Source organism: Apteryx rowi, unplaced genomic scaffold (assembly GCF_003343035.1).
Source record: "Apteryx rowi isolate R43461 unplaced genomic scaffold, aptRow1 scaffold_400, whole genome shotgun sequence".
Taxonomy (NCBI): Eukaryota; Metazoa; Chordata; class Aves; order Apterygiformes; family Apterygidae; genus Apteryx; species Apteryx rowi.
In genome coordinates, this window is record NW_020450531.1 from 154,347 (window position 1) to 170,057 (window position 15,711).

Genomic DNA, 15,711 nt, shown 5'->3' on the forward strand with positions numbered 1-15,711 from the left:
TAGAGCAGTTGACCTGGGCTGTCCGGCATTGCTTCAGATATTGTTGAAATGTGCTTTCAGAAACTCTTCTTTGCTCTGTTTAAGTTGTAGTGAGGCCAGCTATCTGCTTCTTAGGCATTGCCCTCATCGGAGACTGGGAGTAGAGCAGAGCTTTTGGCAAGCCCCGCTCTGCCCTTTCTGCTCTCGACTGTACATCCTGCAGGCAGCCAGTTCTCTAAGGAGATGCAGAGATGGTGGGGCAAGAGCTCTGTGTTGTACATGACTCTTTTGAGGGGGCTAATGAATATAACAGCCTAGTGGAGAGAAACTTCTAATTTCCTGTAAATACAGGGAGTGTAACTGGATACTAAATGAGGAATGACAAGGGAAGCACCTTTACATCTGTTACTTCAGATGCCTATCACTAATGTAACTGGACATCACTGATAGAGCTGAAATATTGTAGGTCCCTGTCACATCATATCTCCTGTCCTAGATAAAATCAGACATTGGAAGTAGCCAAGCTCAGTCACCAAGACGGTACTGGCACCCACAACTCAGGACAAGCTTGAATTCACATCTTGAGTGCATCATATGCATGATGGACCTAAATGTGGCAAGGCAGGGGCCCTTTTAGGACAACATCTTCAGCACCTGTGAGAAAAATATTACGTTCTTCTAAACTAGAAGGTTCCTAGCTGTGAGGAGAAATCCACATTTCCATTCCTCTTACATGCAGTGAAATAGTGATCTGCAAAGGCTCTCCTCACTGCCAGTGATCATACAGGTGGTGAGGGAAGTGGGTGGGAAAGTAAAGCCTGAGTGTTATTTGCTAGACAGAGTCCATGGGTGAAAACACCCCTAGGAAAGAGTGAATGTGGAAGCAGCTACAGAGTGACTGTTTTGACTTAGGAAGTTTCTCTTGACAACAAAGCTTAATCTCTTGTGCTCTTGGTTCAACATTTGGCCATTCATTATTCTTGCCTTGTAACTTATACTGTATGCTGTATATCAGGAACAAGACTGTAGCTTGGTGTGTACACCTATGCAAAGGAATAGAGGGAATAAACATGAATGTCAAACACCTAAAGAAGGTTAATTCTTATTATACTAGCTATTTATGGTAGGATCAAAAGGCTTCCACAAGGGATAGAGAGGATGTCTTTGTAATTTTTATGACATCTCACTATGGCCAAGATCCTATCACCAGGATCTAGGGGCTGCGTGCATATTTTGCAGACACAGATACTGATAGAAATTTGTATAAAAAAGATGCAAAAATGGTAATATCACGTGTGAAGTAAATATTTTTCTTCACCTTTCTTCTGCTTATTCACACAGCTGTGCTTGTATTCTGATGACATTACTTAGTCCAGATAATTATGAGCGAATACATTGTGCCATTTGTTTGTGGTGGTTTTTTTTCAGCTTGGGGCTTTTTCTTTTTCCAGGTTAACATGTGTCTGTAGAATCAATGCTAGAGGTATGGGAGACTCAGATTTCTGGAGCATGTAGCCTTGTAACCCTGAAAGGGTTACTTTCACATGTTGCTATTTGTTCCATTGACATCAACATGCAGGAAAATGGAACTTATAGAATGAGAACATAGTGATGAAATTAGTGTTTTCAGTAGAAACTGATTAAAACCATGTTGAAGGTGAAAAAATTAAATGTTTGTTAAGTCTGATTTAATTTGAAAGTGTGCAGTTAATTAATACTCTACATCCATTAACGCTCAAAAATGAAAGTATCTGCAGAACCACTGTTCCCTGGAGTAATTTGTCACTAAAAGTAAAATGTCTGCCTTTGAACTGAAGTAGCTGTTGGGTAATGCATTATGGGCTAAGGAAACCATGTTAATAATACAGACTAATCCAGAAGAGTGGGCTTGGAGTTTTTTATATTGATATCTCACCATTATAAAGCCGCTAATAGTTGTCTCAGGTACTGTTGATGTGATAGCACGTGCCTTCTGCGCTAAGTGACAGAAACTTCCATCAGATTTAAATTACTGACTAGAACCCAGTAATCATGCATTCATACAAGTGCTTCCCAGTTTAAAATATGTTCACAGCATGTGAGAAATGATGTCTTTTTATACAAAAATGATGCATTTTCTCTTTACATATTCACAATCAAATAGAATCTATAGAATTGTGTTTTTTCTGCATGAAGGAGATATTCTTCAGACAGGGAGTGCTGGTTTTTTTATACTATGAAGTGAGCTCTTTCCTGTTTCAAACAGGAGAGTGAATAAATGTAAATATTAAAAAAAGAAAAAGCAAAGACATGATTAGATGCATAAACAAATGCTAATCCTATGTGAGCAACACCATGTACTTCATTCCCCCCCGCAGTTCCTTCTTCCTTCTATTGCTGTTTTTTTAGTGTAACCTTTTGCATTGTTCATTTCAATCTTGCTAGCATTTACTATAAGGTGTGGCATCCCCGCTGGAGCTATTTTTGCTATAAACTGTGTTTAATGCAGTAAGTGAGGATTTGGGTCATTGGACTGTAAGCATTGTAGGGCAGTGTCTGTAAAGTGACAGCATATTTTAGGTGTACAAGCATTCCAGCTGAATTTTTTGCTCTCTGTTTGTACAGCTTCTTGTGCAAAGGAATCTCCAGGCATAACTAATAATGAGTCTCTTAATTATTCTACAGAAATCTGTGTTATTTAATAAAAATCAAAATATTTTATTTTTTAGGGCTTATTGTCCTTCGGTACTACCTTGGCCTTAGTAGATACCAGGGTTAATAACAGCTTGGTTGGATAAAGAAACTATGATTTTTCCTTCCACCTAATATGTTTGCGTTCAAAAGGATGATTTGATTTCTGATCATGTGACAAGCATTTCATAGCTTACTGGAAAGCTGTCTGTTTTTATGTGATGGACTTGACTCATGGTTGGCAACAGGTGGAAAATGGAAGGCTAATGAATAATGAAAAGCTGAGTGATTGAAATAGAGCTGCAGGAAGAAAAGAGGGAAAGCAAGGAAGGGAAATGAAACAACAAACAGCAGAGAAGTAAACAATAACCAATATTTCAATCAGTATTAGAGCATGTCTTCACATGAGAATTAACCCAAGTCAAAGCTTAAACATTATCCATCCACCAACTCATAGCACTCTTAACTCATGCACCATGGCACTTTTAATACAAGTCAGTTGGGTAAGATGAAATTTAAATCATTTTTCAGCTACTTAACATGATGTCTGCTCTGCAGTAGCCTCATTGATTCCCCTTAATTGTCCAGTACATAACGCAAAGGATAAACGTGTTCTGTCACAATCTTCTGAGAAGAATTGAGTAGAGCAACAGCATCAGGAGCTATCAGCTGTATGAGTGACACTGCAACACCTAATTTGTGTTTACACTTCAGTGAAGATTTCTCTCTTGGTATCGGGGATAACTCCCTTTTCATGGTTGTAAATCTTCAGATCTCAAGCTGGGAGGAAAAGCTTTGTCACTGTTGTCCAATCTTGCAAAATGGAATGTGGATTAAAAAAGATTCCTCTGCAAATGTAACTAGAACCACTAGGAAGAAAACTTAGCTCAACATGTCAAAAGTGGAAAGAATATCTCCTRACATTAAAAGAGAATGGCTCTCTAGCATGTTGCTAGCCATGATGGTGTTTGAACGATCAGCACCACCATGTTTCTAGATGTGTATATTAACCTGGAGAAAGCCAGCTACTATCGATTTTCTAACACACTGCTAATTTCAGCAAAAGCTGCTAAGGCTTGCTTTTACGCTTGTTTTCATAGTAGGAATTAAGGAGTAAAGTTGGGCTGGCAGTATCTGTTTCCTGCTACATCTTTTTGTGCCTTTTTTGCAGTACCAAATGGAAAAAGATCTGTTCTTTTGTTACTTGCTCGTTCTCATGTACTTTTCCTAGACAAAGCTTTGACATCACTGAAATATGAAACATATTGTAAACACTGTCCACCTTTTTTCTTCACAGAATCTGTACCAAAACAGGTTCCTGGGCCTGGCAGCCATGGCATCTCCATCTAGGAACTCTCAAAATCGGCGCCGGTGCAAAGAGCCTCTCAGATATAGCTATAACCCTGACCAGTTCCATAACATGGACATCAGGAACAATTCCCATGAGGCAGTCACCATTCCTAGGTCTACCAGTGACACGGACCTCGTCACTTCAGACAGCCGATCTACCCTGATGGTCAGCAGCTCCTGTTATTCCATCGGGCACTCACAAGACCTAGTGATATACTGGGATATAAAGGAGGAAGTGGATGCAGGGGATTGGATTGGCATGTATCTCATAGGTAAGTTCCCCTTACTCCTTCACCTTTGGGGTTTCTTGCTACTCTTAAATTTAATTGTAAGCATTACAGTGATATTAGCTAATACAGCTCCGCTGAGTGTAATGGTTTTGAGTGAACTTATGTATTACAAGGTTTCTTCTGCTTCTGAGTTGCTAGATACTGTAGCACTCCTGGCCCTGACTTTTTTTTTTCCAGTAGAGATATGAGAACCCCCTCTATTGAATTTATTGAAATTTCAAGGTGTTTTGCTCTAGATTGTGAGAGAATATCTCCTGTATAAAGAAAGCATAATATTTTCAGGCTCTCTTCTTGTAAGTCCCTGAGTAATCTGCAAGAGATGAGGTTTTATGAGTCAAGAGTGTGAATCATTAAAAAAAAAGAAAAAAAAGAAAAAGAAACAGAATGCCTTTTCCTGTATAACCAAATGATATTTTGATATGAACAATAATAATTACGGAGTGAGGCAGGCTGGAGTGGTGTCCCAGAGGGTTTTTTTGTATATCGGAAGCTGTATTCAGCCATATATATCAGCATATTTTTAGCATCTCCATCCAGGTAAAGTCAGTCCCACAAAAGAGTAATGAGAAATGGTTTCAATGGACTTTTACCTAGCAGTTTAACTTTCAGTATAAAATAAGTACTTTTTAACCTGGCTTGGTTCCTCTGGAAGAGTTTAGTCCTACACCCTATACTGAAGTCTGTTTATTTCTTTGCACTCTAAGTTTTGAATGTGTTGAATCAGTTTCAGCCACATTCCTGTGTGGATTAGAGGTCTCAAAGACGTGAAGTGCTAAAAGTTTCTTGAAAATCAGTAGCTGGGTAAAGAAGAGACTCAAATTGGTGCCCCCACAAAGAGAAATGTTGGTAAAATGCTGCCCTTATCTGTTTGGTTAAGTGTGTCTAGCACTAAGCAGGTATTACAGTTCCAATAACAACAGTGCATCTTGCCCAGATAGCAAACCAAAGAAAAACAGATACAGCATATGTGTGGTGACTTGGGCTTAGGGGATGTGGGAGGGGACTAGGATACTTTGGGGCAATCATAAGGGGCATTGTAGGGAGCTAAGAGGTTGCTTAAGTTCATGTTTAAGTGCTTCAGTGAATAAGATCAGAGGGGTTGTCGTAATGTGAAATTACATGCTGAGGATGCTGGGGAYACGGAAGGGAGCAGAAGGTAGTGTGAAAGGTGGTAGCATAGGGAGTGTGAGAAGGAACTAGATGGGAGGTCTGGGAATGTAGAGAAATCCTGGTGGTACGATGGCAGAGAGACATCAGAGGAGGAGTTCAGGGTTCTGAAGAGACTTGGAGAAGGGGAACATGAGGATGGATTATTTAAGACATGAGGGAAAGGAGTGCAGGGCACAGGAAACCAGGCTTCAGTACTAGTTCCCATGAGTACCCTCATAAAATACCCTTCTTTGAAAATAAATAGAAACAGGCTCCTGAAATTTAAAATCTTCTAGAAAAAAACAGAGGCAGGATTCAAAACAGATGCACTGGAAACATTTGGGTTTGTTGGCTTCAACAGAGTTATTTGTGCTTACAATTAAGCTTGCGTTTGGGTGTGTTACTGGAATAGATGAGAAGACTCGGCAGCTCCCAGTACTAGGCACTAGGACATACTCTAAGCCTATTGTGCAGGAGCATGGACAACTCGTAAAAGACTATATTGTTCCAGTAGAAAGAGACAAAGCAAGTCTTCTGTTGAACTGGAGTCAACAGAATCAAAGTCCACAGAGTTGTTATTGGTTCATTTGCAATATGACTGAATTTATTTGACCAGGTTTCGTAGCTCAGACATAGTGTCAAGTGCTATGAAGACACATCACTATGTTTTTTTGGTAAATAACCTGGATACATAGGGGATTCACTGGGAAAGAAAATTCCACTCTGCTGCTACTCTTAATTTACCCTGTCAAACAGGATGTTGCTCAAGAAACCCCAATAAACATTAGAAGTACAATTTGTGAAGTGGATCCTTGCCCCTGCTGGCTGAATGCCTGATGTTAATGGAAATAGTGCACGGTTCCTTCCAAGGAACACTTCTGCGAAAAGAAAAATGAATAGGATGTCCAGTCCTCAAGAAACCAACAGTTGACCCTGAATGTCTTTGCAGCTAATGCTTTGTCTCTAGTTTCTGTGATTCCTGATCTAAATAACTGAGAAAATAGCCATTTTTTGAAAGGAGACAGCACTTCCTCCTTCCTTTTTCTCTTCCCTTTCCCTTTCCCCCCCTCCTGTCCTCACTGCTAACATAAACTGAGTTTTGGTGTTTTGGCTCCATTAAAGAATATGAGAGACTCTGTGAAGATCACTTGATACAGCGTTATTGGTATTGGTTTGCTGTGGAAAACACTGTGTCTAGGCAGGTGACTGGCACTATGACTATATCTACTTGATGAGGTAGGGGGAACCAAGGAAACCAATAGGAGCAGATCTGTAGAAGCAAACAGTTGATGTTGAGAACCGTACACTGCATTTCAGGGAGTTTTACTTTAGTGCAGTTTCAGTCTGGCAGACCGAATGCCCTTTAGTAGTTGTTTTGCCTCAAGATCACCACACAGTGTGAACCAAAGTTGGCACCACTGGAAGATTCATTCCAAAAACCATGCTCCTGACCTGCATTAAAACACTGATGTAGATGCATCCTATATATCTTAAAAACATAATAATGTTGGAAATATATTCTGAATCTCTAATTGTGAAACCTGGAATGGTATAGACAATATTTGTGGCACAGATAATTACCTTTGTAATATTAGTAAGTTACAACTATGTAATTACATGGTTTTTTTCTTCTGCAGCAGTTTCAGCACCTATTAAATAAGTAATAGTAAGAAAGTTTTAGAATCTACAACATTTATGACAAAATAAATCTGTAAGAGTGGGAGATCCAGACATCTGAATGGGCTAGATTTCTCCTTGCATTTATACAGATTTTCTGAGTCTATGCTCCTGTTTAAGGAGGAAATGTCCCTGGCCTTGTGGATATGACCTTCACAATGTAAACTGATATATGTCTATGTTTTGAATTAGCAGCCAGCCAGACTGGAACAAGAGAACCAAAGAAAGTATGAAGCCTGTTATTACCACTTACATGGCAGCACTGTTAACTATTTCATTGCTGCCGGTCACTGTAGTGTTTGTCTCAGAAGCCAGGGCTACAGCCAGATCCTTTTTTATGATTGTTTGGGTTCGTGAAATTTGAGCTAAAAGACTTAAATGTGTCAATACTTTAATATGGTGGTGAGTCATGAGAACACTGAGAAATTTTTTTGTCCTTGGGGGATCAGGCAGTGTGCTGTTGATTTTCTATAAAACTCAGTGCAGGAGCATTATTATTATTTTTTGTTATTTGTCTTATGGGAGCTCCTGGTAGTCCCAGGACGGGACTATACAAAAGCAGAACAAAAGACAGTTCCCACCTGAGAGGAGTTTAATCATTGCCATTGTAGTATTCTAGGAAATATCTTCAAATAATCTTATGAGAGTGCTGGTTTTGAAATACATAAAACTAAAATCTGCTCTCACCACTACCAATACCAATAAACTGCAGACTTCAAAATAAAGATGTTCCAAGTCTGGGGAAATATATCTGATGTAAAAGGTTTCCGGAAGAAGAGGAGCAAAAATGGGGTAGATCATAGGTATTTAGACAGAGAAGCCATAGGCCATTTGGGGATGCTATTCAAAGGTTAAAGTAGCCTGAAGGAAGATTAAAGGAGTCCTCCATATATGGAAATCCTCTCAGCTTGCTCCTCATTGAAGCAAGGCCAATGAATAGGAGTGCCACAGTTGCTCTTAGCAAAAATGTAGGTATCTGCTGTTTTCCTCCCCTTCAATCTGTTTGGAGATTTATAAAGATGACCAGCCATGAAACAGTTATTTGCAGAAGCTGGTTAAAGCTGGATTTAGAACTGGTATCAGAGTAAATTTGCTCATGGTCTCAGCAAATGGATTGGCAGTCAGATGAGCTCATGTAAAACAGTGCAAAAGAATGGTGGCCAAGTATCTCATGCCAAAAAATAGTATTAAGTATGTCCACTCAGTAGCTGCATAAAAACATCCATACATACCAGCCTGATTTTATTGAAGGGCCATAGAAAAGCTCCTTAACTGAAGGGCTAATAATAAATGTGGACTCTGTTGAAATAGAGGCTCTATTGCTTCAATGCGTTTTAAGATTGGCAATGGTAAGACAACAAAAACCATGAGTATTTGAAGAAGCCCTCTAGGTGTTTAAGACGTATTATGCTTTCAAGAATAGGAATTACATTCTGTTGCTGCTAAGCTGGAACTAAAGATGTTCTAACTTTCCCTGGCAGTATATGCTGTGTGTGTATCAGCTCTAAGCTATGCAGTGAAAATAGCTAAATTCTTTAACAACTTACCTGAGATGAGTTATTGCCTTGCTTCAAGAGAACTATAGCATTATGAATATCAGCCTTCTTTCAGAAACGTGTCCACAGTCAAAAACACAGGTAAACACCCAAAGAGTTCTCTAAGAAATTCTAACCTGATTACACAGCTCTGTTGCTATTTAAAAATCTCTGGAATTTGAGTTTTCTTTGCATAGAAGATACCTGTAAAGAAAATGCACGTTAAAAAAAAGTTGAAACCAAAAACAGTTATGAATAATGAYAGCATATTTGTATTTTAATAGAACTGTTGTTTAATGGCTACTGTATGACAGATGGAATATTTGCAGTTATTATCTCAAAGTTTTCTCTTCCTCTGTTATCTCATTTACTGTCACTATTTGCTACAGTATGAAGCTTCTTAGATAAATTAATATCGACTGCTGGCAGCTGCCTGTAGATAAAGAGCTATCTTATAATTACTGCAGTAGCATTTTAGCTGCTACTAGATTTCACTTCTGTCATCATCTCCATATCTGATGTAGAGCAGCTAATGAGAAATGCTTAAACCAGACTTTGAACGAATCTTTTGGTTGGGTGTTTGTGCACACTGATGCTAAGAATTCATCAGTGCTAACATTATGCTCTTCTTACCAATATACAATAGGCTTTTTTTCTTTAGCATTTTCTTATGGGAAAAGCAAAACATTATTAAAGGCTAATTAATAAAATTTTCTTCATAAACAAATCCTTTAAGGTCCTATTTGCTGACTATATCTGTTTTTGACAGTGTTTCTTCTCAAATTTGTATAAGAAATAATATCTTAGTGACTAAATTTTAGGTTTAAAACAGTATGTTTTTATCTTCTGCCTTTGATTTTATTTTTTTGCCAAAAAGGCAATTCTTGCCATAATCTGACAAATCTTATTTTTAAAAGCCTTTGATTAACAAACATTTAGATAGATTTTAGGCTTAGAGGGCCCAGTGTTATTATATTGCCCTTTGAAGCAAGTGGAAAGTTGCACATATTTTTCCTGCAATAAGAGTTGGACCAGAACTTGTTTGTACAGCTATTTTACCATATGTCTACTACATACAAGCAGAAAATGTGTCACACTTGGCCAGCAGAGAAAGAAAATGTTAGCAATGGCACTATGCATATAAGGCTAGGAATTGTGGGAGCCTGAATTATAGTTCTCATCCCTGACTTTGGCTCTATCTCTGCATTTGGACTGGTTTCTCCACCTCAGATATAACCATCTGTAAAATACAACTCTGCATAATGTGCCTCCCTAGAGGATGATGAATTTACTGATGTTAGGAATTTATATTCTGGAGTTACCAGTTCTTCTGATCCTTTTATGGTCTTTGGAAGAGAATCCCACTCTGGTCTTAAGTCTCTTCCTTGATAAATGGCTTTGTAGTTGTGTCTCGCTCCATGCTAAGGTTTGAGGCTGTGGCTGTGATCACCTCAGCAAGTTAAGCTTCCTTCGACACTTGCAATTCTGCTCTCTCTGTAAAACAATGACAGAGGTGCCTGGTGGCCAGACAGTTTTCACAAAGCACAGCACTGTTTATTTTAGGAACAAAAAACGTTAGGGGAGCAAACCTGTCATAAAAACAATAGAGAGCCTACACTAATGCTGAACAGAGGAGGTATTAGCTATCACGGGTCTTGGCAGATACATTACTGCAGCGATACCAGTTCTTTGTTCCCATCTGACTTGCGTTCCCATGGGAGCTCTTGGATCTGGTGAGAGTCACTTCTCATTATCAGGCTGGGTCTCCTTCTGCATTTCTGAGTTCTGCATCTCGTGGGCTGCTTTAGCCAAATAAAACCAGGATAAGCCATTTCCAGACACAACCTTAGCGTGACACTGACACAGCTTTTGCTTCAGTTTCACCCCTTACAAATACAGTTAACACTTAAATGCAAGGGCCTCTGAATATTCCCTACACACATAGCTTTTGACCCATTCTCTCTTTAAGTGCTTCCAAGGTTCGCGTCTGTCGTTTGTGTATTGTTAACAGCGTTAGTAGCAATGGACCAAAAAGTTCCCGTAAAGGGAATAGTGCAGTGATATTGTGCTTCATGGCCTTTTAGGGAAGTCATTCCAAAGAAGCCTGTAGGCTGCCAGCTCTTTTCCTTTTCATAGCTTAAGTATGGAGTAGAGACATGTTTACTGGGCACCAAAAGATGCCTGTTTTCATTTAGTGTTTCTCCATGAAATAATAGCCATGGTATTGCGAAACTCTTTCCAGGTGAACTGGAGGAAAAGGAAATAATACAGGCGAGCAGAACACCAGCCTCATGCCTTCTCTGTGAACCTCAGGATCTTTATGCTGACATAAAACTGCTTCTATGCTGTAGAAGAAGGGACCATATAGCTATATAAACCAGACTGGTGATGAAGTCAATAATGATCACCCATTAAAATATTTCTGAAGAACTTAGTGGGGGATATTGGTAATCCAAAAGCCAAGTTACAGCTTTGGTTCTGCAAAAAAGCTTAACCCGTGCAGCAAGTTCAGACCATTGGCTGATGGTCCACAGTGTAAACAGTGGACAGCATGCACATAACTCTTGGCAGGATAAAGCTTAACACAGGAAATGCATTCCATGTAGGTTGTCAAGCTACCCACATGGTTTTTTTGTAGGTTCAGTGTATGTTTTTCTTTTCCTCTTAGTTTTCTAAACCAAACTAAATCATTCTTCTCACTCCTCAGTGTTTATAACATATGAATATTCTCATGCTGCCTTTGAAACTACTGTAATCACTGTATATACATTTAGCTTTCTTAATCTTTTCTCATGAGTTGATCTCTCTAGCCCTACAGATGTTTTTTCTTCACCAAAGATCTTCGTCTTTGTAATAAGCTTATAATTGAATACCATTTTCCGAATAAATCACTCTAGATTCTCAAGAGATTCTTTATACCGTGGTACTTCATCATACACATCTGAGTTGTGGGTAGCTTTTTTTTTTTTTTTTTTCCTGCTCTATCAGATGGCAAGCTCCTGTCTAATTTGCTGTCTGCTGTTACCTCTTTCAACATTGCTACAGGCCCATTTTTCAAGTATTGCAAATTAATTCCCTCTTGTTATTTAATGACCATTGTTACCCTGGACTGTCATTCTTGTTCAGATTTCAAATCTTCCTATGTCTCTTTATGTCATGCCTTCATACTGTCTTGGGCTTGCAGCATCTCTTTTAATATCCTCCAGCAAATTTCATCAGTGCTCTGTTTTTTCCTAGTCCTTATTTTCTAAATTCCACCATAATCAATGGGAATGTTCCCACTGACTGCAAGAACTTTGGACCAGGCATTATTAAAAAAAAAACAAGCAAAAAACCACCAACAACAAAACCTCTTCCATGTTGTACCCCACCAAACACTGCATATCTTCTGTTTTCAGCGTGCACTGCGGCAGTCATGATCATCTTTGTTTGGATTCCTCCTTCTCATCTTCAGTTCTTCATGCAAGCCGAATGTCATTAATTGTAGAGAAGTTTGTATAATGCATAGCTAGAGTACAGCTGTTGCTGTGCTAAAAAAAACAGATGTGTTCTGTGTGCTACAGTGATGAGAGCAAGTCTGGAAGTATAGGAGCTCTAAATCAGAAATCTTAAGCTGGGACTGGCATATCCAAGGTAGCAATGAGAGCTCTTTGGATACCAGGGGAGTACTATACTTCTAATGGTATGCAGAGCCAAATGACACCAGCGTGACTAGGCACCGGTACTACTGTAGCCTAAAGTCTGCTGTGGGCCTTTTAGCCCACTGAAACTGGTGTTGCTGAGCCCCAGCTCAGCTCTTTGCCTTCCTCACTCTTTCCTCCTTTTCAGCAGATGGTTTGTGGGTTACTGGAGAGGACTGAAAGATTAATGGATTGTGCTGGAGTCAGTTGCAAACACCACAGGAATACCATTGAAAAAGAGAGCTCATTGCTATAAGCTCCACTTTTTGCTGCAGGCTCCACTGTGGCAGGGAAGGAGAGAGAAGTCCCTCAAGTGAAGAAGGTCAGACTCTCAGCAAGATTAGATCAAGTACAAAGCAAGGAGGGCAGGACAGTGAGGAAGAGCTGGACCCATAGTTCATTCAGAGCCTTCTGAAAACCGATAAGCATATCACTCCAAAGATTTAATAGGGACTTGACGCTTGGCAGTTTTGTGTTCCTTTTTTCTCTTGGTATTAGTGTCATGGAAGATCAGAGTGATATCTCTCAGCAGTAATTTGGAGGCCACTGAGATTGTGGAGACAAAGGATAATGTCACATATGGCTCTGGAGGTAATCCGATGCTCAAAAGGAGTTGCGGTTTGCTGAAAGTTGTAACCCCTTGATTTGGGGAGTGGACAGCAGGTGTTCTTTTGGGTTTTACGAGCGATTCATTCTACCTCAGATCAGATAGTTCAGGTTTTAAACTTACCATGCCTGTCTTTAGATATAGCTGGAGCGGCTTTCTTTAGTACAGTGCCTTCTGTCCTTGGTGACCAAGAATTGTTGCAATTTTGTCAACTCCATTTTCTCCACTTAATTACAGTTTATATTCTTTTATCTTCCTACTTCAACTTTCCTCAAGTCTTTCTCTTGCCATGTCTTCTTCTTGTTGCTCTTCTCCACTCATTGTTCCTGTTTTCTCCCTCCCAACTTACTCTTCTTTAACTGGGTAGGGGGTTAATTTTTGAGGGATTAAAATGGAACTGTTCATGTACTTAAAGTACCTAATTAGCTCTTAGATCAGGGACTGAGCTTTCAGCGTCTTTGAAAGATTAGACTCCTGTTCTCCAAAATTTTTTTCTGTAAGAAATTTTGGGAGGATGGATGCTTACTGTAAACTGCAGTGCATTTGTTACCCTTTTGTGGCTTATAGTGATTATAACGTACCTTCACCAGAAGATGCTGTGATTTGGGAATAAGGCAATGTGTATTTTGAAATAAATGGAGCAATTCCTTCCAGATGAGTTTTGCGCAAGCTTTGTACCTACCAAAGCAGTGTTGCATTCATGCCTTACATAAAAAGGCAGCAGAAATTGGCAAATGAATTAACATAGTGAAGTTTCAATTCACATTAGAGCTGGTTCGTAGAAGCCAGTGGAAACATTCCTATTGACTCCTATAGTGATAGTCATTATTTATAGATTTCTACTGTTTTATCTTTGTAAACAAGGAATTGGTATCATTCTTCTGTATGCATTTCTTACTACCAGCTCATCTAGTACAGAATGCTGACCGCTTTTATCATACAACTCTTTGGTAGCATGGTTTCCAAGGATTAGGTTTTGCAATGTTAGTGGGTTGCAGAAAGGAACCACTGGCAAAAACACTGGCATAACATGATACAGCTTGTTACCATTCTGCACTTGTAAATTGTAGAAGTTGTCATCCTTTTATGTTCTCCTTTGAATGCTGAACTAGGCACTAAGAGAAGAAATATCAGAAATAGAAAGATTATCCATGGCTTGCATTTGTATTATCTTGCAAAAAGTAATTTTATTTTATTGATATTCCATGCTTTGCAGCGTCCCTTTCCCATAGCTTACCATGTAAATTGCAAAACAGATCAAACAGAGCTAGGCCAATTTGTACAGAAAATGATTTTTAAAAGCATTCTGCTAACTATATTCGTATGTCATTATAGTACAGACATACATATTGACCACAAGCACTTTTAAATTTGAAGCTAAAGCAAATTTGTTCAACTAAAGACTGTAAATCCTTCTGTAATTTCAGTACTACAGCATTTCTTACTCATAAGGGATCCAAACATAAAGCGTAGGTTCTATTTTTATGCAATAATTACATTAAGTTTATAGAAAGCAAGTATTGTAATACATGGTGCTAAATGAAGTTAATGATGAGTAAGAGATTGGGATAGTGTACCAAGTTCAGGAACCTTTCTGACATTCTGTTCTGGTCTCATGTTAATTATTTGTTTCTTTGAATGTAGCCCATGTTATTCTAAATTCTGTAGTTGCCTTATTATTCTTGGAGAATGTGGAAAGATAGGTTGATTATATTTATCAGCAAGATACTGTTTGGGAAGATGGAGGGGGTCATTTTTTAATTTCTCCCTTTTAACTAAAGCCAGACTGACCAAAAGGGTCACTTTGCTATTTGTAATTTGTATTACATCAGTCCTTCTCAGAAAGCTATATTGACGATCTGTTTGTTTCTCTGTGGGGTTTTCGGGCAAGCTTTCAAATGCTGAGGTTTTGTCTGTTTAGTGTAGTCTGCTGACAGCGCTTCAAGTTCCATCACATTTTTTTTACAGATCTTTTTCATGGGTGGCCTTTATCAACATTTTTCCTAATTCCTCTGAAGAACAGCATGCTTTTCGTCGATTGGTTACTGTCTTTTGTCTGAAAGATAGCTTTTTTTGGTAGTGATGGTTCTTTATCTCTCTGCGTATAGCGCTTGTGAAGTATGTTGGGATCTCTCAGCATGGAAGTGACGGTGCAGAATATTTTTAGTAGTAAAAGGCAGGCTGTGCTGTAGGTCTTTGGTGAGGACAAGCTGTCTGTCAGAATTGCTGCTGGTTCAAATTACTTACAAAAAATTTGCTTCTAGCATGCCTCAGTCCCTGTAGCTTCTTCTCCCATAACCAGCTGCCCAGCACCCCGCTCACTCATCGTCGCCTCCCCTGTCCGGCCTGGGCCCTGCGAGGTGTGGGTTGCCTGGCTGCCTTGGCCCTGGCCCGGCTCCGCAGGTGTGCGGCCTTCTTCCCTCTTGCCTGCTGGGCCTGGGGGGGCCTGGGGGTGCCRGCCTGCCTGTCTGTGTGTGGAGAAGCAGGGGAGCTGGAGAATAACCTGCGTCAGTTTCCTGCTGTCTCGGCCACCAGGATGACCCCTGTGTTCGCCACCAGAACCAGCTGATGTTCAAAGGACAGCATGTCCCAACCACTCCTCCCTTTGGCAGCTTTCTACATTAGCTCCGCTGTTTTCCATCTGGGGAAATGAGGCCCCAGTTCTGATGGTTTTTGCGAAGTGTTTCCCTTTGGTCAAGCAGGCCAAAACTCAGACTATCCAGGAACAGCAGTGGGGATTGTCAGCTACCCGGAGAGCTAGTTTAAAGGTTAAT

The 15,711-nt window shown here is 39.6% G+C and overlaps 1 protein-coding gene across 1 annotated transcript in view; it reads left to right on the forward strand.

The window, feature by feature from the left end:
- Nucleotides 1-15,711, forward strand: part of HECW1 (HECT, C2 and WW domain containing E3 ubiquitin protein ligase 1) — a 269,616-nt gene that overhangs the window by 83,266 nt on the left and 170,639 nt on the right. Inside the window, exon 2 of the mRNA XM_026075287.1 lies at nucleotides 3,947-4,271. Within this exon, the coding sequence (XP_025931072.1) occupies nucleotides 3,983-4,271 (289 nt within the window). The 5' untranslated portion in view covers nucleotides 3,947-3,982. The remainder of the gene's footprint in view (nucleotides 1-3,946; nucleotides 4,272-15,711) is intronic.